At 38.9% G+C, this 25,337-nt stretch overlaps 1 protein-coding gene across 1 annotated transcript in view; it reads left to right on the top strand.

Moving 5' to 3' along the window:
• The first annotated feature begins 7,475 nt into the window (after window positions 1–7,475).
• The window catches only part of LOC114653742 (uncharacterized), a 61,428-nt gene continuing 43,566 nt past the window's right edge, over window positions 7,476–25,337 (top strand). Inside the window, exons 1-3 of the mRNA XM_051928798.1 lie at window positions 7,476–7,563; window positions 11,438–11,764; window positions 23,541–23,849. Coding sequence (XP_051784758.1) covers window positions 7,512–7,563; window positions 11,438–11,764; window positions 23,541–23,849 — 688 coding nt within the window. The 5' untranslated portion in view covers window positions 7,476–7,511. The remainder of the gene's footprint in view (window positions 7,564–11,437; window positions 11,765–23,540; window positions 23,850–25,337) is intronic.

Below are 25,337 nucleotides of genomic sequence, written 5' to 3'. Positions count from 1 at the left end.
ACTTCTGTACCCCTGATATTCTACTTGAAGTCACTTTAATGTTGGAGTTGGCATCCACTGCACTGATACCCTTTTAACACTGCTATCATGTCACATCTTAATCTCTGTGTAAACATAAAATATTCAACTTGTTGAATCTTTCATTGCAGCACACATGTTTCAGTCCTCAAATCAGACTGCCGGTATTCTCTACACTTTCTCTACCACTATAATATCTTTTTTTGTAACATGGCGACCAAAACTACTGACAATTTTCTAAATCAAGCATCACAGGCATGTTTTCTAGTTTAAAAATATAACCTCACAAATATAACCATCCTGACCTGTACTTGACACAGTGCTCTTGTGATATGAGCATCTTGTTTCGGGCCTCCCACTGTGTAATTATAGCAAATATTTTTTCTTTCAACATGTGAAGCATCACGTCTATCCATCCATCCATTATCCAACCCGCTATATCCTAACTACAGGGTCACGGGGGTCTGCTGGGCGCAAGGCAGGAAACAAACCCTGGGCAGGGTGCCAGCCAAACGCAGGGTGCGCACACACACACACACCAGGGACAATTTAGAATCGCCAATGCACCTAACTTGCATGACATTGGACTGTGGGAGGAAACCGAAATACTCGGAGGAAACCCACGCAGACATGGGGAGAACATGCAAACTCCACACAGGGAGGACCCGGGAAGCGAACCCAGGTCTCCTAACTGCGAGGCAGCAGCGCTACCCACTGCGCCACCCACATCACATCTATTTATACAAAAAAGGCACAGGAAGTGGAAGATTATCCAAAAGATATCAATTACTACTTTCTACTAAATGCTTCCATGAAATAAACTTGAATATGTAAGTTACAATTGATTAAATTGTATATTTTATGTTAAATCAACCAAAAGATAATCACAAGAAGCCTGATGCTTAACAACTTATTTTTTAGTGAAGAAACAAAACACCAAATATTAATGAAATGCTCCGATTCTGATGGCCCGAAAACAAACTGCCTGGTTACACAGCCAAAGTGAAGAAACCCACCAAGGAGTGTCCTGGATAAAACAAGTAAGAAAATGTGTATGTGGCATAACTTCTAGGTGCATTCGTAAACTTGATGAGCTGGGATGAAAGTTGGAGCACTTTCCAACGCATCTTAGCGTCAGCAAAACCAAGGAACTGGTTATTGTTTTTTACCGCACCAAACATTAATAACATGTTGGACTAGTCTCGGAACACAGAGGAACTATATAGGAAAGGCAGCGCAGGCTCTGTTTCCGTAGGAGACTGTGTTCCTTTAATATGGGAAGTGACATCATTCGCAACTCTATGACGGCCAATGCGATCTTCTATACTGTGGTGTGCTGGTAATATCACTTTAAGACAGGCCACTGAATCAACAAGCTGATTAAAAGGCAGGCTGACTTATAGGATGCACCCTGGAGGTCGTATCGAAAGAGAGGATTTAAAAAAAACTGAGTACCATTATGAACAATGCTTCACATCCTCTTTCTGACACACTAACACTGAGGACTTTCAGCCAATGAATTATTCATCAGAGATGTATCAAGAAACATGACGGGGGGCTCCATCATAACAACAGTAATACATCTGCACTGTGATTGCCAAGTCAGATATTTTGTTTCTTTCTTTTTAATTTTTTTTTCTTATTAGTCATTCTGGTATGTGTTTAGACCATAGTGTTTATATACATATTTAATTATCTATTTATGTATTTATTTATTTAAAGATCTTCTGTAGAAAACCAAATTTCTTTCTGATAGACACTGATAGCCAACTAAAAAATGCTATATAAAATAATATTTAGCTACAAATTAACAATAATGCGTTCATTTTAAATTTACTTATGCATATCCTTTTTGCCTTTTTATACTTGAATGTTTTCTTTGCATATCTACTACGGTTAGTATGCACTGTATAGTCTGATGTGACACTGCAGTTGCACATTCAATAAAGTATATTTACTGTATCTATTATATAGTTCCTTTACTATCTATTATATTGATTTTTTCTTATCTATCTATCTATCTATCTATCTATCTATCTATCTATCTATCTATCTATCTATCTATCTATCTATCTATCTGTTAAATAGTGCCTTTTAAATCTATCTATCTATCTATCTATCTATCTATCTATCTATCTATCTATCTATCTATCTATCTATCTATCTATCTATCTATCTATCTATCTATCTATCTATCTATCTATCTGTTAAATAGTGCCTTTCAAATCTATCTATCTATCTATCTATCTATCTATCTATCTATCTATCTATCTATCTATCTATCTATCTATCTATCTATCTATCTATCTATCTATCTATCTATCTATCTGTTAAATAGTGCTTTTCAAATCTATCTATCTATCTATCTATCTATCTATCTATCTATCTATCTATCTATCTATCTATCTATCTATCTATCTATCTACATTAATCTTTGCAGTGCACCAAGTATTGGAATGTGTTTTTTATGCATGTCATAATAGAATGCACTGCAGGTATCATTCCAACAGATGGTACATCACAAATATTTGTATTAATAAATACATAACTACAAATGTTTACCACATGTCATCTGTTGGAATGGCAAATGCATGTGCCTCTTGAAATGGAATTTGTAAAAGCAGTGTTAAAGTTTGTGATGAGGCATCTGTTGGAATGACAAATGCATTGCATTTTATTACTACAAGTCTTTGTAATGTACAATCTGTTGCCATTACAAAGACACAGAAACTGGACAGACACATATCCTTTTATTAAGTTGGACTTAAGTAAAGGATTTAAAAATATTCCAATAATCTACAATAAGATAAAAACTAAACATATAAAGAAACAGATGGTTTAACCAAAAAATAGCTATAATAGAAACATAGTATCTATCTATCTATCTATCTATCTATCTATCTATCTATCTATCTATCTATCTATCTATTTATCTATCTATATATCTATCTATTTATCTATATATTTATTTATAAATAAAAAATAAAGACGGAAGAACTAGTGGAGAATGCACATAGTAAGACAAGAAATAAGTAAAAAAAAAAAAAAAAAGAAAATGGCTATTCACCAAAGCCAAATCCAAAACTCAAAAAACTTAACATCAAAAAGCTAAAATTTCAAAACCAATAAATTGAAAACTAAAATTTCAAAACCATTAATAATTTATTAAAGAAAGAAGCACAACAAAGATACAGATGCTAACGTTATTAATGTCACCGCACAGAATGAAGTAACTGACGGCCTTATATAGTCCTTATATACATTACAGTTGGCATATGATTGTGAAGTAAAATTAGCCAAATTTGTCCAAATGTAAATTCTGAGGCAAGTGATATAACGCCCTCTATTTGGTGTACTGTTTTTTTGCAGGAATGGGCGATCTGAGATGTAGCTTATAAACAATGCCATTAATGCTTGGCCTTAGATTAGCCTTGCACATATACTCTCCTATTTTTCAGAACCCAGCCCTGTGCATTAGAGTAGCCCTGGTCTAGTAAAGATATTCACAAATTGGGTGATTTATTTAATGAGTTAGACCTTTGAACATTCCAACCTCTAAAATTGTCATTTTCTATCTCCTCATCTTCCTTTTTTACTTACAACTTTGGTCTGCCTTTAAAGATTGTATGATTCCAATCACTTCTGCCATTACTTCCGATCCTCACTAACTCTGTCCCCTTGTTGCAAACCAGTGTCTACATTCTATGCAATACTTAGTAAGGCATCATATTGCCCACTGTCAATTAATTCAGTGTGACTCAAAGATTTTTCTCCCACTTCTTCAATTTTAGGGAATTTAGTTCTTAAAAAAACACCTCAATAGTTTCAAGGAATCCAAACCATTCACAAACTGTACTTAAAGGTGTCCACTGATTACATGTGGGGATTGTCATCTGACCCAAATTAACCTGTGGGACATCCTGGGACTTCACAGGACCCCACCCTGAAGTTGCTGGATATCATGGCTGGCCTCTGCAATGGTACTGTAAGTGCCATGCAGGGTAGAGACAGAACCTCTGTGTTTTTCCCAGTTGATTCTGGTGTTCATCAGGAGTGTGTTCTTGCTCCTACTTTGTTCAGTGCTTGCATGGACTGGGCATTGGGCAGGGTTGTGGGATCCAGCGGCTGTGGGGCATCTGTTGGTGAAGAAAGCTTCACTGATCTTGACTTCTTATTGACAATGCTGAGATCTTCACAAAGTCAATGGAGGCTCTGATTGGGGCTCTCAAGAGACTGAATGATGAGTCTGAGTGTCTGGGCTTGCAAGTGTCCTGATGAAAACTAAGAGCCAGGCCTTTAATGACCTCTTGGGCACAGCTATCAGCAGTGTGTCTGTCTGCAGAGAGAATGTCGACCTCATCAAGAGGGTTACTTACCTCAGCAGCGACACTCATATCTCTGGTGATTCTTCCTATGAAGTCAATAGATGGATTGGGAAAGCATGGGGGGGTCATAAAGTTGCTGAAAAGGGGTGTGTGGCACTCCTGATGATTTTTCAAAAGGACCCAGATCCAAGTCTTTAGATTATTGGTGCTTCCTATTTTGCTATATGGTTGCGAGACATGAATACTATCCAGTGACCTGAGACAAAGACTGGACTCCTTTGGTACTGTGTCTCTTTGAGGAATCCTTGGGTACTGCTGGATTGACTTTATGTCGAATGAGTGATTGCTCATGGAGTCCCAAATGAGGCACATTACCTGCATTGTGAGGGAGAATCTTTCATGGTGCTATGGTCATTTGTCACAATTCCCAGAGGGTGATCCGGCTCACAGGATCCTCATTGTTGAGGACCAGAGCAGCTGGACCACACCAAGCGGATACCTACATAACACCTGGCTGCGACAGATAGATGGTCATTTCCAAGGGGTTGGGAATGGATCACATGTCTGCCTTGGGCCTTGCCAACTGGGATCCCAAGCTGTTTCGTCATGTGTTGGGTGCGGCAACGCACTGTATCAGAGCATGCTCCCCAACCTGACCTGACCTACATGTTACCTACATGTAATACTCTGATCTATACCCTGTGAAGTAAGAGAACCAGCTGCCATAGTGCAAAGTCTGATGTTCAAGGTTTGATCCCCACAAGGGAATGCAAAAGTGTGTACACCTGATGATCGCCAATCTGAGCAAAACACGTGTCGTGTACTCTTTTCATGATTTGGCGGATAATTTATACACCTGTGTATATATATATATATATATATATATATATATATATATATATATATATATACTAGAGGGGCTTTGCCCCTTACTCACTTCACTCGCTCACCCCCCCTGGGGGCGCATTTCATGCTTGCCACTTCGCGTCTCTGCTGCTCGCGTTGTGAAGGGGGGGTCTGAACACACGCTAAGGAGCTGCGGACGGATCAGCTGCTGCTACTGAGCTGCATGTTCTATATGTCGCGCTGTGCGTCGATCATTTAAAAGTCTGCACAGCAGCTGTCCTTTTATCTCACTTCCTTGTCTTATGGGACGTTAAATTGTCTCAGAGAAATTGTTTGTAAATAGGGTGTATATATATATATATATATCTTCTTATATAATATGCTACCATGGCTGTCTGTGTGTCTGTCTAGGATTTTAAATCATCTGTAGCTCGGAAACTGTTTGACCTATTAACCTGAAATTTGGTACACATATACTACCTGACCTTTACTGTCCGCTTTTGGGGTTATCATTTTTATTACTCTTTTTATTTTTATTTTATTTTATTGTAGAATCAACTCTCGGCAGCGGCCAGCAGGGCAGTCATGTGGTGCATGTGTACGGGTGCCGTTCTCATCTCTACTACCTTCACTGTCACTTCCCCTACTTCTTCACATCTTAAATCATTCTTGAGACAGATTGAACACTTAAGTGCCAGCTTAAGTGAAAAATTAAGCAAAACGTACTAAGTAATTGCAACACAAACACTGACTTAATCAGTTTTACCGTGAAAAAATGCAGATGGAAGAAGAGAAGAAGCAGGCAGCTCAGGTGGAGAAAACGAGCTGCTCACAATGCAGCAAGCACATCAACCTCTGAGCAAATGAATGCTAAACATACAGAGAAAGAGGATGAAAACTATAAGTCAAGTGAATTCACTGCATGTTATTGTGTGCTCTGCCATTACTGGTATATATACATATACATATAGTGTTGTGACCATTTTGTATGCTAAATGCATTTTCAATGTCCATGGACAACTGGCCAGTGCCTCATTGCACAATGCTTTGAGTGGCTTACTGTTTGCATCATCAGATAGTGACAAAAAAAAAATCATGTTTGATATTCAAATGAACTGCAGTACCACATAGTACCAACAGGTGGCGTTATTCTAAACACATAACTTAATATAAGACCAATAGATGGCAGTCTTCTAAATACAGAACCTAACTAACCCAATGTTCCATATCCTTCAAAAACAGTTTGACCTATGTCCAATAATAAATGATGTAAAAATTGCTTAATTTAACAAGTATTTTTCACAGTCTACTGTGTCATGGGACTAGTCCTGATGATTCACAAAATTTTTGCACATGAAATTTTTGAGATACATAATTTATTTAAATATAGGGGAACGCACAGAGGCCCACTCAAACACACACTCATATGCAGGCACACATACTCAAAGAAACGAATGTGTGATGGTAGCTGACTGTGTGTTTGCTCTACCAGAGGTAATGCTGGATGATGAAGGGAAAAATACACACACAAACACACAAACACACACACACACATACCTAGATGTGTAAAGGTTGACATGGATGGACACATTAAGCCACCCTGTACCAATCTATCTGTCTATGCAGCTTGTTTAGTTCATTTGACCCAATCTGTTTAGTTTCAATTTAAAAATAATTTGTAGTAAGTTGTTAACAATATCCTGTTCATTTTACTCTACATTTCTTTGTGTACATAATGAATATTATGCTAGTTATTGTATTTGATTGTATATTATTATTGTAAGGGAAAAACAGGGCCACAATATAGATCTGGGGTACCACCTTGGTAACCCCAAATAACTGAATGAATGTAAGCAAATGAAACACTCAACTGTGGAAACATTATCACAAATACTAATGATATCAAGAGACGTCAGTCTCATTTAAGCCAACACTTATCATTGCAAAGTGAAGTTATTATAACAGGCCACATTGCAGAGATACTGTATATAACCACTTTAATGACGCTTTGTAAATGTCAAAAGAAGCCTTTGTGACGGTCTTGCTGCATAAGTGTAAATCAGTAAGAGATGCATTTTTGCAGTACCTAAACTAAAGTGTGACCAGTTCTCTTAAAACCACATATATTGTGGTGGGAAGGCTTAGGTGTTTTATTTTAAATTTGGCCTCTACCTTCTCTGGTTTGATTTCTAATAACACATGTATGATGTGCTTATTTAAAAGAGGAACCTGTGACGAACAACAGCTCTTGAAAAAAAAACAATCCTTTTTTTTTCTTCTTTAAACAGGAAATCAAACATGTAAGGTATAGAAAAGTCATTCATGACAAAATCAGCAATGAAGAGTGTTTTCCTTCTACTGGCTGGAATCCAAGGTAAGGTGATATTTATTTAATTCTTATTCACAACTTTAGAAACGTTCAAGGCTTTATGACAGTGCACGAATTTCTTGGTAATTTCCTGTGTTAATGCAGATAACAATGCCACCTAAAAAGCTGCTGCTGTGAATAATGTTAAATTATCTTAAACCTCCTACAATTATATATAATCTTAGTTTAAAATTGCAAATCTCGCAAATCTATGAACAATGGAGATCTGTCTGTAAAAGAAAGAAGGGTCTTAGTTTAAAATAATTATATTTCTTGCAAATCTACTGTATCTATAAAATTATGAAAGGAAGAAACCTTGTCTACACAATATAAACTATTACAAATAAAGACACAATAACATAAAATATTGTAGGAAATGGTAAGTCAAAGCACAGTGTTGTCTACCTGCAGAAGTCAGTGGAATGGAAAGGCAAACTCTTGAGATGAGGTAAGACTCTGAGGAAAGACTCTTGTCTGTTCCATAACTGTTTGGAAAACACTTTCCAGAGGTTGCGGGTAATTTAAATAGAAATGCAAAGGTTACCAGGTGGCTAGATGTTCTAGCAGTAGTGGGAAAGCAACAAGAACCTGTATGAGGAGCCCTACCTGGAAGATGGAAGCAGCTGCAGATGATGAAGTGCTGGAAGGCAGGTCAAGGAGTAGGGGCTCATCTGGAGGAAACCAGGAAATCCTGCATGCTGCTCACGAGCTGTGAGCAACCACGTTTTTTGAGAGGAGATCGCAAGCAATTGGCCATAAGTCTGCAAGTTTGTCACAAAGTGCAAACCGTGGTTATAAGTGGGCCCTTGGATAGGCTGCTGTTTCTCACAGGGAGCATTTCAGGGATTGCCAAAATAGGCCCCTGCTACCCTGAACTGGATTGAACTGGTTTGGGAATGTACCCATATGATTAAATGATTGGGTTTGGAGGTTAGCAGTGCTAGATAGATAGATAGATAGATAGATAGATAGATAGATAGATAGATAGATAGATAGATAGATAGATAGATAGATAGATAGATAGATAGATATGAAAGGCACTATATAATAGATAGATATATAATGAAAGGCACTATATGATAGATAGATAGATAGATAGATAGATAGATAGATAGATAGATAGATAGATAGATAGATAGATAGATAGATAGATAGATAGATAGATATGAAAGGCACTATACAATAGATAGATATATAATGAAAAGCACTATATGATAGATAGATAGATAGATAGATAGATAGATAGATAGATAGATAGATAGATAGATAGATAGATAGATAGATAGATATGAAAGGCACTATATAATAGATAGATATATAATGAAAAGCACTATATGATAGATAGATAGATAGATAGATAGATAGATAGATAGATAGATAGATAGATAGATAGATAGATAGATAGATAGATAGATAGATAGATATGAAAGGCACTATATAATAGATAGATATATAATGAAAGGCACTATATGATAGATAGATAGATAGATAGATAGATAGATAGATAGATAGATAGATAGATAGATAGATAGATAGATAGATAGATAGATAGATATGAAAGGCACTATATAATAGATAGATATATAATGAAAGGCACTATATGATAGATAGATAGATAGATAGATAGATAGATAGATAGATAGATAGAGAGATAGATAGATAGATAGATAGATAGATAGATATGAAAGGCACTATATGATGGATATCATCCAAATGATATGAATTCTCAAACAGATGAGTAATTCTTAGCCCTTCACTTTCCTTCCAAGTATTTCATTTAACCAAACAGTGCACAATAAATACACACAGGTATAAATGGAAACAAACTAAATGGAGAAATGCTGTTTTTTTGACATTTGCATCTTATTGCTAATTAGGAGCAATTAAAACCTGAGAATACAGCTGTTTAAGACTAAAAAAAAAAGCAATAAGCATTCAAAATCTTAATGATCAAGACAACTAAAATGAAGCAGAAGTGTCACTTGAGCAATAAGTGCTTCTTATTCAGTAATTGGGCTGGAACAAAACCCTGCAGCTACTGCGGCCCATAATATTAAAAATATTTAAATCAAAAGTAATTTCTGAAGTGGTTAAATAAAAAAAGTAATATAGTATCTTTTGAACACATTATGTATTCTTTGCCACAAAAGGACAGTTAACAGGAAAAGAAAACACAAAATGTTATGAGTTTTAAATAACCATCAACACTTTTGGTCTATTAAATATTTGATACCAACACATTTTTGATATTACTATAAAACATGCAGCACTGCGTCTTCTCATGGAAAAACTTGCCATCTAAATATCTTATCACGAATGAGACATGCTGTAAAGCTGTTGTAAAAAATAGTGATCACAGGCTATGGTAACATTTCACAAATTATTATAATCCAAAGATCATGTGAAAAGACAATTTCCCCTCGAGGATTAACAAAGTATATCAAAAGAAAAACATCTTCATATTCCTTAAAGGGTAAAAGAGATTATATTTGTTAGAAGTACAGCATTAAGTTAAAGTCAAAGTTTATTGTCAAGTCTGCTGAGGACCTTGAAATTCTTTTCGATGAATATTGTAATATTACAGGATGAACTGACATTCATTTCATTAGTTTATTCTCCAGCTTCTACATGACTCTGCTTAGCATGACTTGGAAAATAGATTAGATTATAATTTACTTGCCCCTAACGAAAAATAAACATTTTATAGAAGCCCCAAAAAACAAATAAACAAACAAGCAAACAAACAAATAAATAAATATGATAAAAACAAACAACATAAGTCCCAAGTCCCCCATGTTTAAAAATTAGTTTAAAAATTCATTCAAACATGTATGGTAACAAGCCAGAGACCAATGGATGGATGGCTATACTGTACCACCATAGATGGCATATTGAAGCAGTGGTTAGTGCTGCTCCATCACTGATCCAGAGTTCTGAGTCTGAATGTCATGCCTGGTGTTTGCCTGGGTGAAGTTTTCATGATCTCCCTCATGTACTGTATGAAGACGCACATCCTGATGGTCTGGTGTTCCTTACCAATCCCCAAAGACATGCAGCTGGTTCTGTTAATATGTATGGGCTAGCGTCCATTTCAGGGTTCTTTCCTGTCTAGTGCTGTTTGCTACTAGGACAGAATGGATGGAAGGCTTACAATCCCAGTGCTGGTCTCCCCTGTGGCTGCGGGTTTTCATTCCAGCCAGCTTTAGCAAGTTATTTAATCTCTAATTGGGCAAACTGTTTAATTAGCTGGTCTTTTTTCTTCTCTTATTCTATATTTAGAAACAAACTTGTAGTGTGAGGGTGGCACAGTAGTAACACTGCTGTCTCACTGTAAGTATCCCAGAGCTCACGTCCTGCATGGAGTTGCCATGTCCTCCCCATGTTCATTTGCGTTTTCCCCAGGTGCTCAGCTTTCAAGACAATCAAATTAGGTGAACTGGTGATACTAAAGTGGCTTTGGTCCGTGACCCTGGTCTGGATTAAGTGGGTTAAAGAATTACATGACATGTACTGTGAGCTTTACATGCATAAGAAGTTTTGATGTATTCAGAGTTTTACCATAGATTTAAGTTCTGTTTAAGTTTCATTTGTTGTTTTCCTAGTAATTCACTTCCTTTGCACAGGTGATGAAGAACTGTACTTAATATCAGTTTTTTTTTTTAACAATAAATAATTCTCTGGTTGGAATCACTTTACTTAGGGGAAGGTTGGTAGGTAAATGTGCACTGTGCCATATATTAACATTTCAGTAGCTGAAAGCTAAGAGCAAACAAACAAAATGATTTCACCTGTTTACCGTTTGTAGATTTGGTCCATGCCTTATGCCCAAGACCATGATCTGGAATAAGCAATGCTATGTTATGTTTCCTTGTAACTGCAGGTGTCTACTGCCTGTCTACAGCCAGAGAAATAACAGGCAAGAAGGGAACCTCCGTCACTGTGCCATGTCAGTACAGCTCGACCTACGCATTTTTTACGAAGTACCTCTGTCAAGGAAGGGAATTTGTTTTCTGCAGTATTTTGAAATACAACACACATGAGCAGAAGGTGGGAGATAAAGTTCAAATTATGGACCATGAACATGAAACAATTTTTTACATAACAATAAGAGATTTGAATGAAGGGGATCAGGCATGGTACTGGTGTGGAATAGAAATACATGGTGGAATCGACCAAGGGTTTTATTTTTACTTGTATGTCACTAATGGTAAGTTATTTATTTCATTTCCTCATTTACTATCTGTTCAAGTTTAAATGAAACAATACAGTCAGTCAGTCATTGTCTAACCCGCTATTCCCTAACACAAGGTCATGGGGGTCTGCTGGAACCAATCCCAGCCAGCACACGGCGCAAGGCAGGAACAAACCCCGGGCAGGGCGCCAGCAGTTGCATGAAATTACAATTCAGGCACAAACAATTGTGTTCTTGACTTACAGCGCTTGGTTCCTGGTTTGATTCCTGGCTGAACTACACTCACTGGTCACTTTATTGGGTTTACCCGGTTTGCTAGTACCGGGTTGGACCCCCTTTTGCCTTCAGAATTGCCATAATTCTTCATGACATGGATTCAACAAGGCGCTGGAAACATTCCTCAGGGATATTGGTCCATATTGACATGATGGCATTATGCAGTTTCTGTAGATTTGTCGGCTGCACATCCATGATGCGAATCTCCCTTTCCACCACATCCCAAAGGTGCTCTATTGGATTGAGATCTGGCGACAATTAATTCAATGTCATGTTCGAAGAAACCAGTTTGACACAATTTGAGCTTTGTGACATGGTGAGTTATCCTGCTGGAAACAACCATTCGAAGATGGGTACACTGTGGTCATAAAGGGATAGACATGGTCAGCACCAATACTCAGGTAGGCTGCTGCATTTAAACAATGCTCAATTGGTACTAAGGGGCCCAAAGTGTGCCAAGAAAATATACCCACACCATTATGCCACCACCATCAGCCTGAACTGTTGATACAAAGCAGGATGGATCCATGCTTTCATGTTGTTGACACCAAATTCTAACCCTACCATCCTAATGTTGCAGCAGAAATTGAGACTCATCAGACCAGGCAACGTTTTTCCATTCTTCCATTGTCTAATTTTGGTGAGTCCGTGTGAATTGTAGCCATAGTTGCCTGTTCTTAGCTGACAGGAGTGGCATCCAGTGTGGTCTGCTGCTGCTGTAACCCATCTGCTTCAAGGTTCAACATGTTGTGTGTTCAGAGATGCCCTTCTGTATAACTTGGTTGCAACGAGTCATTATTTGAGTTACTATTGCCTTTCTATCATCTTGAACCAGTCTGTCCATTCTCCTCTGGGATCAACAAGGCATTTTTGCCCAGACAACTGCCGCTCACCTGATACTTTCCGTTTTTTGGACCATTTTCTGTAAAGCCTAGAGATTGTTGTGTGTGAAAATCCCAGTAGATCAGCAGTTTCTGAAATACTCAGACCAGCCTGTCTGGCACCAACAACCATGCCACGTTCAAAGTCACTTAAATGACCTTTCTACCCCATTCTGATGCTCAGTTTGAGGTTACCTTGACATACCTAAAGGCATTGATTGAGTTGCTGCCATGTGGTTGGCTGATTAGATATTTGCGTTAACAAACAGGTGAACCTAATAAAGTGGCTGATGAGTGTACATTGTGGTGGAATTTGTCCATTCTCCCAGTGTTTGTTTGGGTTCCTTCCCACAACTATTGTCTATCTTAAATTCACAATAAATGATGCCCCCATATTGTCTTGTTGTAATCCATTGTTTTTATATACAGTTGCTATTTGGGTAGGCTCTGGGAATGTGCCATCCTGACTTGGAAAAACTGATAAGAAAATGGATGTATTGACCCTTCATAACAATTAAGTAGAAAAATATTTGATTCTGGTATTAATAAATTGATATTTACTTTTTGCCTTGAACGATCCATGATATGAAACTACCTCTGACGATTTTTTTTTGAAGGGAACAAATGTTGATGGGTGGATGACATAACATAAACATAACATACGTAAATACAAAAAGAAAGTTCATGGTGGGATTTTGGCTGGCAGGATTTTGCTAAGGGAAAAAAATGGGACTAGACTGACATAGGACAGGGATAGACCTTATTAGGAAACAGACAGAAAGAAAGAAGAAAGCCCACACTGAAAATCAGATAGCAATGCTGTATGCCACTGTGTGCTCACTGGGTTCTTAAAGCAAACACACTATTTATACTTTGTAACCCCTTTTCAATAGTGAGCACCTTCTCAAAGCACTTTTCAAGTATAAAGTACAGTGTTTTACATCCACCATGGAGCACAGGTTGGTTAAGTTAGTCAGATGTAGAGAATGAACTGGTTTACCAATACATCACACTTTCTGCCACATTGCCATTACCCCCATAAACCCTAGTTACCCTCCAAGGCAGCTCCAGGGCTGCTTGCTTTCTCTTTCTACCGCTACCTGCCAGCTTGAGGAATCTGCTCTGATTTCGTTCAAGTCCCCTATAACGTCTCCTCTCTTTCATTTCTGCCTTCGGACAATTAAGGTCTAGAGAACTCAAAATAAATCTGTTTTGCTCTCTTGCTTAATCCAATACTTGACCATGAAAACTCCATGCAGAAAGCAGCCCTGCAGCAGATTGTTAGTCCCTTACAGCCAGTATTCATTTACTTGTGCAAGCTAGACAAATTTAACTAACCTGTACATTTTAGGATTTGGAAGAAACCCAGAATAATGGAGCAAATCCACTAGGCTGAAAAATTTCTCTAGCACATGATAAAGCAATTAGACAAGGAAATGAAGCTGCGAGGGGCAAAAGAATAGTCAAAGAACAGGCCAAGGTCCTGACCTAAAATCAAAAATCATGACAGTTAAAGCCCAACATGTTACAAAAAAAAATCAAAGTTCATAAAACAAGCAGCTCAATGTCCTTTTAAAACAGCCTATCCCTAAACAACACGCAGAATCATGAAGCAATTTGTTTTTAATCCAGAAATTTGGATGCTGGCATTACCACAAGACTATCTTAAATATTGTTTGTTATCACAAAGTCACACCTTGCACCTCCATCAGTCACATGCCTGTCATTGAGCATCACTGCCAAAATCAAGGAGGGAATACAAAATGGTGATTTGATGATGTCACCAACAGAATGATAACATTGTAATTCTCAAAAAAATGTTGCTAAAATATTAATCATGTTAAAAAAACATGAATTACAATATTAGGACCAGATTAGAATTGTGCCATCAACATAATTAATGTTAAACAATAAAACATAATCAAAGATTATGATAATTCATACTCACAAAATGCCTACAAAAGAGCAACAGATCAAGTTCATATATTGAATGACAACCGCAGGATATGGAAGACAGTGTAATAAAACCCTGGTTAAGTGTTGTTACATCAGGGGTGCCCACACTTTTTCGGCTTGCAAGCTACTTTTAAAATGACCAGGTCACATTAAAAATGCTATATATATATGTATATATACATATATATACATACATATATATATATATATATATATATATATATATATATATATATATATATATATATATATATATATATATATATATATATATATATATCTGCGGTGGGTTGGCACCTTGCCCGGGATTGGTTCCTGCCTTGTGCCCTGTGTTGGCTGGGATTGGCTCCAGCAGACCTCCGTGACCCTGTGTTTGGATTCAGCGGGTTGGAAAATGGATGGATGGATGGATATATATATATATATATATATATATATACAGTGGTGTGAAAAACTATTTGCCCCCTTCCTGATTTCTTATTCTTTTGCATGTTTGTCACAGAAAATGTTTCTGATCATCAAACACATTTAACCATTAGTCAAATATAACACAAGTAAACACAAAATGCAGTTTTTCAATGATGGTGTTTATTATTTAGGGAGAAAAAAAATCCAAACCTACATGGCCCTGTGTGAAAAAGTAATTGCCCCCTTGTTAAAAAATAACCTAACTGTGGTGTATCACACCCGAGTTCAATTTCCATAGCCACCCCCAGGCCTGATTACTGCCACACCTGTTTCAATCAAGAAATCACTTAAATAGGAGCTGCCTGACACAGAGAAGTAGACCAAAAGCACCTCAAAAGCTAGACATCATGCCAAGATCCAAAGAAATTCAGGAACAAATGAGAACAGAAGTAATTGAGATCTATCAGTCTGGTAAAGGTTATAAAGCCATTTCTAAAGCTTTGGGACTCCAGCGAACCACAGTGAGAGCCATTATCCACAAATGGCAAAAACATGGAACAGTGGTGAACCTTCCCAGGAGTGGCCGGCCGACCAAAATTACCCCAAGAGCGCAGAGACGACTCATCCGAGAGGTCACAAAAGACCCCAGGACAACGTCTAAAGAACTGCAGGCCTCACTTGCCTCAATTAAGGTCAGTGTTCACGACTCCATCATAAGAAAGAGACTGGGCAAAAACGGCCTGCATGGCAGATTTCCAAGACGCAAACCACTGTTAAGCAAAAAGAACATTAGGGCTCGTCTCAATTTTGCTAAGAAACATCTCAATGATTGCCAAGACTTTTGGGAAAATACCTTGTGGACTGATGAGTCAAAAGTTGAACTTTTTGGAAGGCAAATGTCCCGTTACATCTGGCGTAAAAGGAACACAGCATTTCAGAAAAAGAACATCATACCAACAGTAAAATATGGTGGTGGTAGTGTGATGGTCTGGGGTTGTTTTGCTGCTTCAGGACCTGGAAGGCTTGCTGTGATAGATGGAACCATGAATTCTACTGTCTACCAAAAAATCCTGAAGGAGAATGTCCGGCCATCTGTTCGTCAACTCAAGCTGAAACGATCTTGGGTGCTGCAACAGGACAAATACCCAAAACACACCAGCAAATCCACCTCTGAATGGCTGAAGAAAAACAAAATGAAGACTTTGGAGTGGCCTAGTCAAAGTCCTGACCTGAATCCAATTGAGATGCTATGGCATGACCTTAAAAAGGCGGTTCATGCTAGAAAACCCTCAAATAAAGCTGAATTACAACAATTTTGCAAAGATGAGTGGGCCAAAATTCCTCCAGAGCGCTGTAAAAGACTCATTGCAAGTTATCGCAAACGCTTGATTGCAGTTATTGCTGCTAAGGGTGGCCCAACCAGATATTAGGTTCAGGGGGCAATTACTTTTTCACACAGGGCCATGTAGGTTTGGATTTTTTTTTCTCCCTAAATAATAAAAACCACCATTTACAAACTGCATTTTGTGTTTACTTGTGTTATATTTGACTAATGGTTAAATGTGTTTGATGATCAGAAACATTTTGTGTGACAAACATGCAAAAGAATAAGAAATCAGGAAGGGGGCAAATAGTTTTTCACACCACTGTATATATATATATATATATATCCATCAATCCATCTATCCATCCTCTTCCGCTTATCTGAGGTTGGGTCGCGGGGGCAGCAGCTTGAGCAGAGATGCCCAGACTTCCCTCTCCCTGGCCACATCTTCTAGCTCTTCTGGGAGAATCCCAAGGCGTTCCCAGGCCAGTCGAGAGACATAGTCCCTCCAGCGTGTCCTGGGTCTTCCCCGGGGCCTCCTCCCGGTTGGACGTGCCCGGAACACCTCACCAGGGAGGCGTCCAGGAGGCATCCTGATCAGATGCCCGAGCCACCTCATCTGACTCCTCTCGATGCGGAGGAGCAGCGGCTCTACTCTGAGCCCCTCCCGGATGATTGAGCTTCTCACCCTATCTTTAAGGGAGAGCCCAGACACCCTGCAGAGAAAACTCATTTCAGCTGCTTGTATTCGCGATCTCGTTCTTTCGGTCACTACCCATAGCTCATGACCATAGGTGAGGGTAGGAACATAGATCGACTGGTAAATTGAGAGCTTTGCCTTACGGCTCAGCTCCTTTTTCACCACGACAGACCGATGCAGAGCCCGCATCACTGCGGACGCCGCACCAATCCGCCTGTCAATCTCACGCTCCATTCTTCCCTCACTCGTGAACAAGACCCCGAGATACTTGAACTCCTCCACTTGGGGCAGGATCTCGCTCCCAACCCTGAGAGGGCACTCCACCCTTTTCCGGCTGAGGACCATGGTCTCGGATTTGGAGGTGCTGATTCCCATCCCAGCCGCTTCACACTCAGCTGCGAACCGATCCAGAGAGAACTGAAGATCACGGCCTGATGAAGCAAACAGGACAACATCATCTGCAAAAAGCAGTGACCCAATCCTGAGTCCACCAAGCCGGACCCCCTCAACACCCTGGCTGCGCCTAGAAATTATAATACTATTATTATATATATACTAATATATTATATTATATGCTAATATAATATAATACTGAGTATACTTTATACATAAAATATATGTTGTCGTACCTTGTATAACTGAATAACCTTTATGGCACAATAACAGTTCAATACATTTATGGTCACTACGGTATTTGGACTTAATAATCTTCATGTGGGAAAAGGCTGACTCACATAAATAAGTAGAGACGAATAATGCAGTCAAGGTGGTAGCACATTTCCTCATGTTTGGGTACTTTTTCTCTGTGAGTAAGTTCCAAAACTGTCCAAGAGCCCCAGACTTCAGCTGAATGTCAATCTGTAGTGTCAAAATCTCATCCTCCACTGTAGAGGAGTTTTAGGTGAAACAGTGTTGCAATTTTTGATGTGGGTGAATCACCCTCAAAATCTTCCCTAAATGGATAGCACTTAAATATAGCGATCGTCTCAAGTAAACTGAGTCTTGAAACTGTCTGTCAAAGTCTAACAGGCAATTTTCAATCTACTTTGTGTAGCGTATGCTGTCAAGTTGCGCACACGCCTTCCATTGTGTCTCCAGCTCTGACGCGAGGTTTTGGTTATTCCCCAAATCAAGGCGCTGCAGCTTTGAGGACATATGTTGTATTTTTCGTTTAAAAGCATTAACTGAGCTAATCATATTGACCATGGAGTTCTCTTTTCCTTGCAGCTGTAAATTAAGCTCATTCAACATGTTGGTCAGATCAGAAAAAAAATGGCAAGTCTAGAGGCCATTGATCATTATTAAGTTGCTTGTATTCTGCATGTTTAATGACAAGGAGAAACTCCTTTTTCTTCTGGCCAGGGGTCTTGAAATCTCAGCAGGAATTTCTCCCTAGCCATCTGTCTCAACAAAGGCCTCTTTTTATCATCTCTCCATCTTGGAAGGACTTCTTATGCTTAATGATTGAGTGACATACCCAGAACGATGCTTCGGTGTGTCTGCCCTTGCTTTTGAATTCAGCTGAGTGAAAAATGGCGGCTGTCCGATTAACTGCGATTTTAGTTCCCTCTCCTTTTTCTTTCTCAGATCGTTTTTCAGAAGGAAGTCAGTTTCGTAGTTTTTATGAACAGTTCGAAAGTGTCTTTCCACATTTTCCTTCTTTGGAATAGCAATGATAGATTGACAGATCAAGACAATCGCACTTCAATTGTGACATTGTGAGAAAAAAAATCCTCTTCCAATTCCACATCCAGCCCATACCCTCCCCAAACAAATTTTTATTTAAATCCCTTCTTTAGTCGATATAAATTGGAAGGCTAACTAGATCACAGCCGGAGTTTTGCAGTAGCTCGTGCGTTTGATCGTGTGTGTGGGATGACCAGTGTGTTAGAAGATAAGAGATCTCAGACTGGCCGCCCTGTATGACAATCAAGTGGCAAATGCCATAGGGAGGATATATGATAGACTAACGTTTAAAAATGTTTTTTTTTCATTTAACGCGATCTACCTGCACTACCTTTCCAAACTACCGGTCAATCGCGATCAACGTATTGGGCACCCCTGTGTTACATATTAAAATGTGCTGGAGTGGCTGCCATCTCAGTCGCTCAGTTAATGCCATTGGGGATGCTAATAATAATAATATATAATAATAATAATATATTGAACTAATACATAATATATAATATAATAATAATAATAATAATAATAATAATAAAATATATGAATCTAAATTAAACTAATTCAGCTCAGAAACTCTTTTCTCTGGTGTCGTGACCTCGGGCTCATCATCATGAGAAGATAAACAGTGAGCGTTTGCATCAAGCTTTATCCAATCTGAGGATAAATCCTTTAAACTCTAACAGAAACTCTCTCTTTGTTATTGATATTTGTGTCTTGCCAGGTTTTGACTTCTTGCATTATTTCTGAAGATGGGTCTATCTGCAGACCTGTGCACCTCTGTGATTCAGGAACTCCCCTGAACAGCCAATTGGATTGCAGGTTTTTGTCACTTGGTTTACTAGACTTGAGTCAGATGACCCATCCATCCATCCATCCATCCTCTTCCGCTTATCCGAGGTCGATTCGCGGGGGCAGCAGCTTGAGCAGAGATGCCCAGACTTCCCTCTCTCCAGCCACTTTTTCTAGCTCTTCCGGGAGAATCCCAAGGCGTTCCCAGGCCAGCTGGGAGACATAATCCCTCCAGCGTGTCCTGGGTCTTCCCCGGGGCCTCCTCCCGGTTGGACGTTCCCGGAACACCTCACCAGGGAGGTGTCCAGGAGGCATCCTGGTCAGATGCCCGAGCCACCTCATCTGACTCCTCTCAATGCGGAGGAGCAGCGGCTGTACTCTGAGCCCCTCCCGGATGACTGAGCTTCTCACCCTATCTTTAAGTATAGTATGACCCTCCCCAACCCTAATCTTAGCCATAGTGTAACCAGATGTCATTACTGACATATAATATAAAGCGACAACCTCCTCAATGGTATAGAGCACAGGAGGTCCACAGTTGAAGTTTCTTGGATTTTTGACTGTGATTATTGCCTCTCAGCTGGGTTTCGGTCACTTTGTTTATATTTTGTTTTATTTTTCCTTTTGCTTGCATCTCCTAGTTCTACTCAAAAAAGTAGTTATGTTTTCTGCTAAGCTATGATCTTGCCTAGTGACTTATAATATACATAAGTGATTCAAGTAAAGGAAAAAGTAAATATTTTTGCATTATTTGTTAATATGACTGCCTGCAATAAACCAGCTCCCAGAGAGCAAACCACAGCATCACTAGGGCTGATAAACCCAAGTATCTTATTGAATTCATTAAAAAAAAGAAAAAGATTGTGACATATGCCACTCTACATATGTTCAAGCAATGGGTGTGAGCACATCAATCTGTACAGGGACATCATAGCAGCAGAACCATCTGGATGAGCAACTGTTAGGAAAACAAAAAAAAAATAAATAAATAGCAAAAACACACAAACCAGATACAGACACTTTATATACAGGTGCCTGACTTGTGTACTTTATCATATTATAAGCCTCAATTCCTGTTTTTTACTATGCAATGCATGCCAAATTGGTTAACAGATTTCACAGTTTAGGGAGGGGTTAAGGATATTTTCTTTTTGTATTTTGTCTTGCCCCACATTTAAAATGTTTCTGCTTCTTCTTCTTTGCTATTCTCATGAATATTGCTGTTAGTTATTTTTAGCTGACTGACTTTGTGGTGCATGGATGCACCTGAAATAGAGAAATGAAACACACACATGGCAGGCTGTGTGGCTTAGCAAATATACTCTTCACAGTGCCACCTCCTATGTTATCTGGGCTGTGATGTTAATATTAAGACATGAAACTGCTTTCATTTCCCTCACATTAAGCTTTTTTTTTACCAAGTCTGAATTATATGATTTAAATCTACATAGAACTGAAAGTAAAAGCCATTCTGTGTTCACAGTCTGCCAGCTTGGCTTCTTAACAGATGTGGTAGACACAATAATATTAGTTAGAAATCTATTCTGCAGATGTGCTGTGAGAAAAAAAATACACAAAAGGGCTGGAAATAATAAAAGATGTGATTACATCAGGGTTCAGATTCAAAGATGACACATTGAGGGGCATGGAAACAAAATTTGTCTTCAAATGATCAGCATTCTTTCATAGAATACAGGACCCAGAATGCATTCTCGTACCTAAGCCCACAAAATGCTCCACCTTCACAATTACACAGAATTACACGTCCCTCTCTCCAAATGGAGGCAGCATGTTCACACCTCGATGTCAGTGTCCATTCCTGAGTGTTTTTTGTGTGTTTGCATGGGTTTCTTGATGGCCTCGTATTTCCTCCTATTGTATAGCAAACAAAATCAAAAATTTACATAATGTTCACTCCAAATGATGATGTAGACAGAAGGATGACATTTTCTTCTAAAAAGAATTATATTACTGTATTAGTAATAAGAAATAAACTTACACATTTATTTTAAAAAATATTATATCTATTCATGAAAAATATAACCACAGTGTAGTAAATTAGGAAAAAGGTGGACTGTCCTCTCCAAGTGGGAGGTGAGTTTCTGCCTCAGTTATCTGCCTAAGTACCCCAGGGTCTTTTTCACGAGTGAAGGGAAAATGGATGTTGAGATCCACAGATGGAATGAGGCAGCGAGTGCAGCTATGTGGTGATGAAGAAGCAGCTGAACCAGAAGACAAAGGTCTTGATTTACCAGTCGATTTTTGTCCCTACCCTCACCTGTGGTCATGAGCTTTGGGCAATGATCAAAAGACTGATGATTTAGGATGAGAAGCACCGACATCCTTCAAAGGCACAGAGTAGAGCTGCTGACTCTCCGCATAGAGAGGAGCCAATTGAGGTGGTTTTAACATCTGATACAGGTGCCTCCTGGACACCTCTCTGGAGGTTTTTATGGGCTGGGAGGAGACCCCAGGGAAGACCCAGGGCTCACTGAAAGGTCTATGTCTCCCAGATGGCACTGGAAATGCCTTGGAATCCTACAGTTGGCAACTGTGACAGAGGAAAGGAACATATGGGCCTCACTGCTAAGACTGTTGCCCCCACAACCCAGACCCAGATAAGCGATGGGAAAGGAATGAATGAATAATCATGGTACAAAATCTAGGGCCTATAAAAAGTATTCACCCCCTTAGAAGTTTCCACATTTTATTTTTATACAACATTGAATCACTCTGGGTTTAACTTGGCTGTATTGACGCTGATCATAGTGGCACTTAGATATATTCTTTTTTTTATCACAATGTGACTCTTCATTGTCCACTAGTTAATTTACACAAAAGTCTTCACACTCTCACACTACACACCTGTTTCCCGTTGTTTTGTTTAGTCTAAAAATGCCCACATTGTGTTATTTTTCTGTTTTCTGACATTCAATATATTTTTGTGGCTGGCTTTATTTAGGTCTGGAGGTCCCCTCACTTTGTGTTCGGACATCCCCTACAGGCTACACCAGTAGTGTTGCATACCTGTTGATTTTTATATCGGATCTTTCACATACCATTTTCCATATTTTTTGCTTTCTTGTGTACCATAACTTTCAACAAGGTAATAAAAGCATAAAGTGTATTTCCAACCATTGTATAATTTCTAAGTAAGCTCTGATGTACTGTTTTCTTTTTATTTGGTAATAACTAAAGTTTGTCGTTCCAAAAAAACTCTTTGACAGAAGCACCAGTTCATGGCAGGTTGCACCCAGTTTGGCAGATCTGCACATCTTTGGGATATCCATCCATCCATCCATTTTCCAACCTTCTGAATCTGAACACAGGGTCACGGGGGTCTGCTGGAGCCAATCCCAGCCAACACTGGGAACAAGGCAGGAACCAATCCTGGGCAGGGTGCCAACCCACCACAGGACACACACAAACACACCCACACACACACTAGGGCCAATTTAGAATCGCCAATCCACCTAACCTGCATGTCTTTGGACTGTGGGAGGAAACCCACGCAGACACGGGGAGAACATGCAAACTCCACGTAGGGAGGACCCGGGAAGCGAACCCGGGTCTCCTAACTGCGAGGCAGCAGTGCTACCCACTGTGCCACCGTGCCACCCTCTTTGGGATATGGAAAAATAAATTACCAGAAAAAACACCCAGACACTGGGAGAAATGCAAACTGTTGCAGTATTACAGACCTATGAGTATGGCTGTAGTGGTGTGAATCACCAGCACTATCCATTAATCCTGAATTCACTTTCTGTTTTTTAGGAAATGCTGGCCTGTCTTTAACTAATAATTTGTTAAAAGGCAGTGAAGGACAACACCTCGGTATCATCTGTGATTATGATCCTTCTTTCATTACGAACAATAAGAGAATCTGCCATGGAACAGAGAGCTATAATTGTCGAAACATTGAAAATGGCAACAACGACCATGTACATGTAGAAGACAAACCATTACAAAGGAAATTTATTGTAACCCTGAAGGACCTGAAGAAGACCGACAGTGGCTGGTACTGGATTATCATGGGGAGTAAAGACACGGAGAGAATTTCATTCTACATAATTGTTGAAGACAGTGAGTAGAGCATTTTAATTGTGTTGTGTAATTAGAGAGTGACCTCCTCCCACATCTGGAAAAACAGAAGGTTACCAAATACTTTCAAAAGTGTGACAAAAAATGAAAAATAAATTGGAGGGATTAAGGATGCTGAGCATTTAAAGCATGCATTCGGTATTTTTCAAGTCAAAGGTAGTTCTTCACAATCATGGTATATATCAGTTTGTCACATGAAATTACATTCTGAACTGATGCCTATTTTATACATTTTTCAGAAATAACTATCCTGTTCTTACATTTCATAATGGAGGCAAAAGGTACCAGGGGCCCAAAAAAGGCCTTAAAACATGCGGAATGCACTTGAAGTAGCAAAGGTAATGATTTAAGAAAATGTGCATACCAAATGTCTGAGGCATTCCTGTAAGAACAAAATTAAACTGGACTTAATAGATTTTATCATAGATTCTCTGTATTGTTTTCTCGAGATTTTTTTTGCTTGTTTGTCTGCTTGCAGTGGGCATTGTGGGTAGAGTTATGACAAGCTCCTCCCCCTTCGACAAGCTGCATTCTGCTTATTATCCTACTTCTGTTTTTCTGCAATTTTCTTTCTTCAGTGGTTATGTTCTGCTGTGGCTTACAACAACAGAAAGATTGTCTCCCAGATCATAACATTATGTTTTTCCTGTTTTTGCCTATTTTTTGTCACTTACATTCAGTATTGTTATTTTATATAGCCTACAGAGTGAGATTCACATTGCGTGGCAGCATGCTGGTGAACAGAGCATGTAAGAAATCAACTGAACTTTGTACATGTAACAGTAAATCTGAACTTAATGGATTACACTGCACTGCATTTCTAATAAAAGCCTTAGATTTGAAAGATCCAAACCCCGAACATGACGTACTTTTCCACGGTGTGTGACGTGCCCGCACAATGAACAGTACTCTGATAATGGAAAAGGCAGAGTGTGCCATAGATGGAAGCGCCACAAACTAATTATTGAATTTTTTAACACATGATGAGTTACTCTTACTAAGGATATGGTAATAAAACAACAGATTATGTTTTTGGGTGAGTAAATAAAGATGCTCACTTATTCCAACCTATAAACAGATTAGATCAGATAAATTTTATCCAGTGGGGAAATTCAGATGCATACAGCAGCAGAAACATAAAAAAACAAAGATGCAGATTTACAGAACAGGTAACACAGCCAATTAATCAATAAACCTAACAAGTAAATCAGATGGAAGCATTGAATTGTCTGATGGCAGTGGGCTGAAAAGACCCCCAGTTGCACTTCTTAGCACACCATGGTAGAATGAGCCTAAGAGGCTAAGAGTGCTCCAAGTGAGCACCTCCTGGAGGGGATGGAGGGCATTTGTCATGATGGCATCCAATTTTGCAATCATTCTCTTTTCCACAACAGCTTCCATTGTGTCTGTGGTTCACCCTGTGATGGAGTAACAACAACAACAACATTTATTTATATAGCACATTTTCAT

The sequence above is a fragment of the Erpetoichthys calabaricus genome, chromosome 6 (genome assembly GCF_900747795.2).
Source record: "Erpetoichthys calabaricus chromosome 6, fErpCal1.3, whole genome shotgun sequence".
Taxonomy (NCBI): Eukaryota; Metazoa; Chordata; class Cladistia; order Polypteriformes; family Polypteridae; genus Erpetoichthys; species Erpetoichthys calabaricus.
The sequence above is the reverse complement of the archived record's forward strand: the minus strand, read 5'-3'. Positions and strand labels throughout refer to the sequence as shown.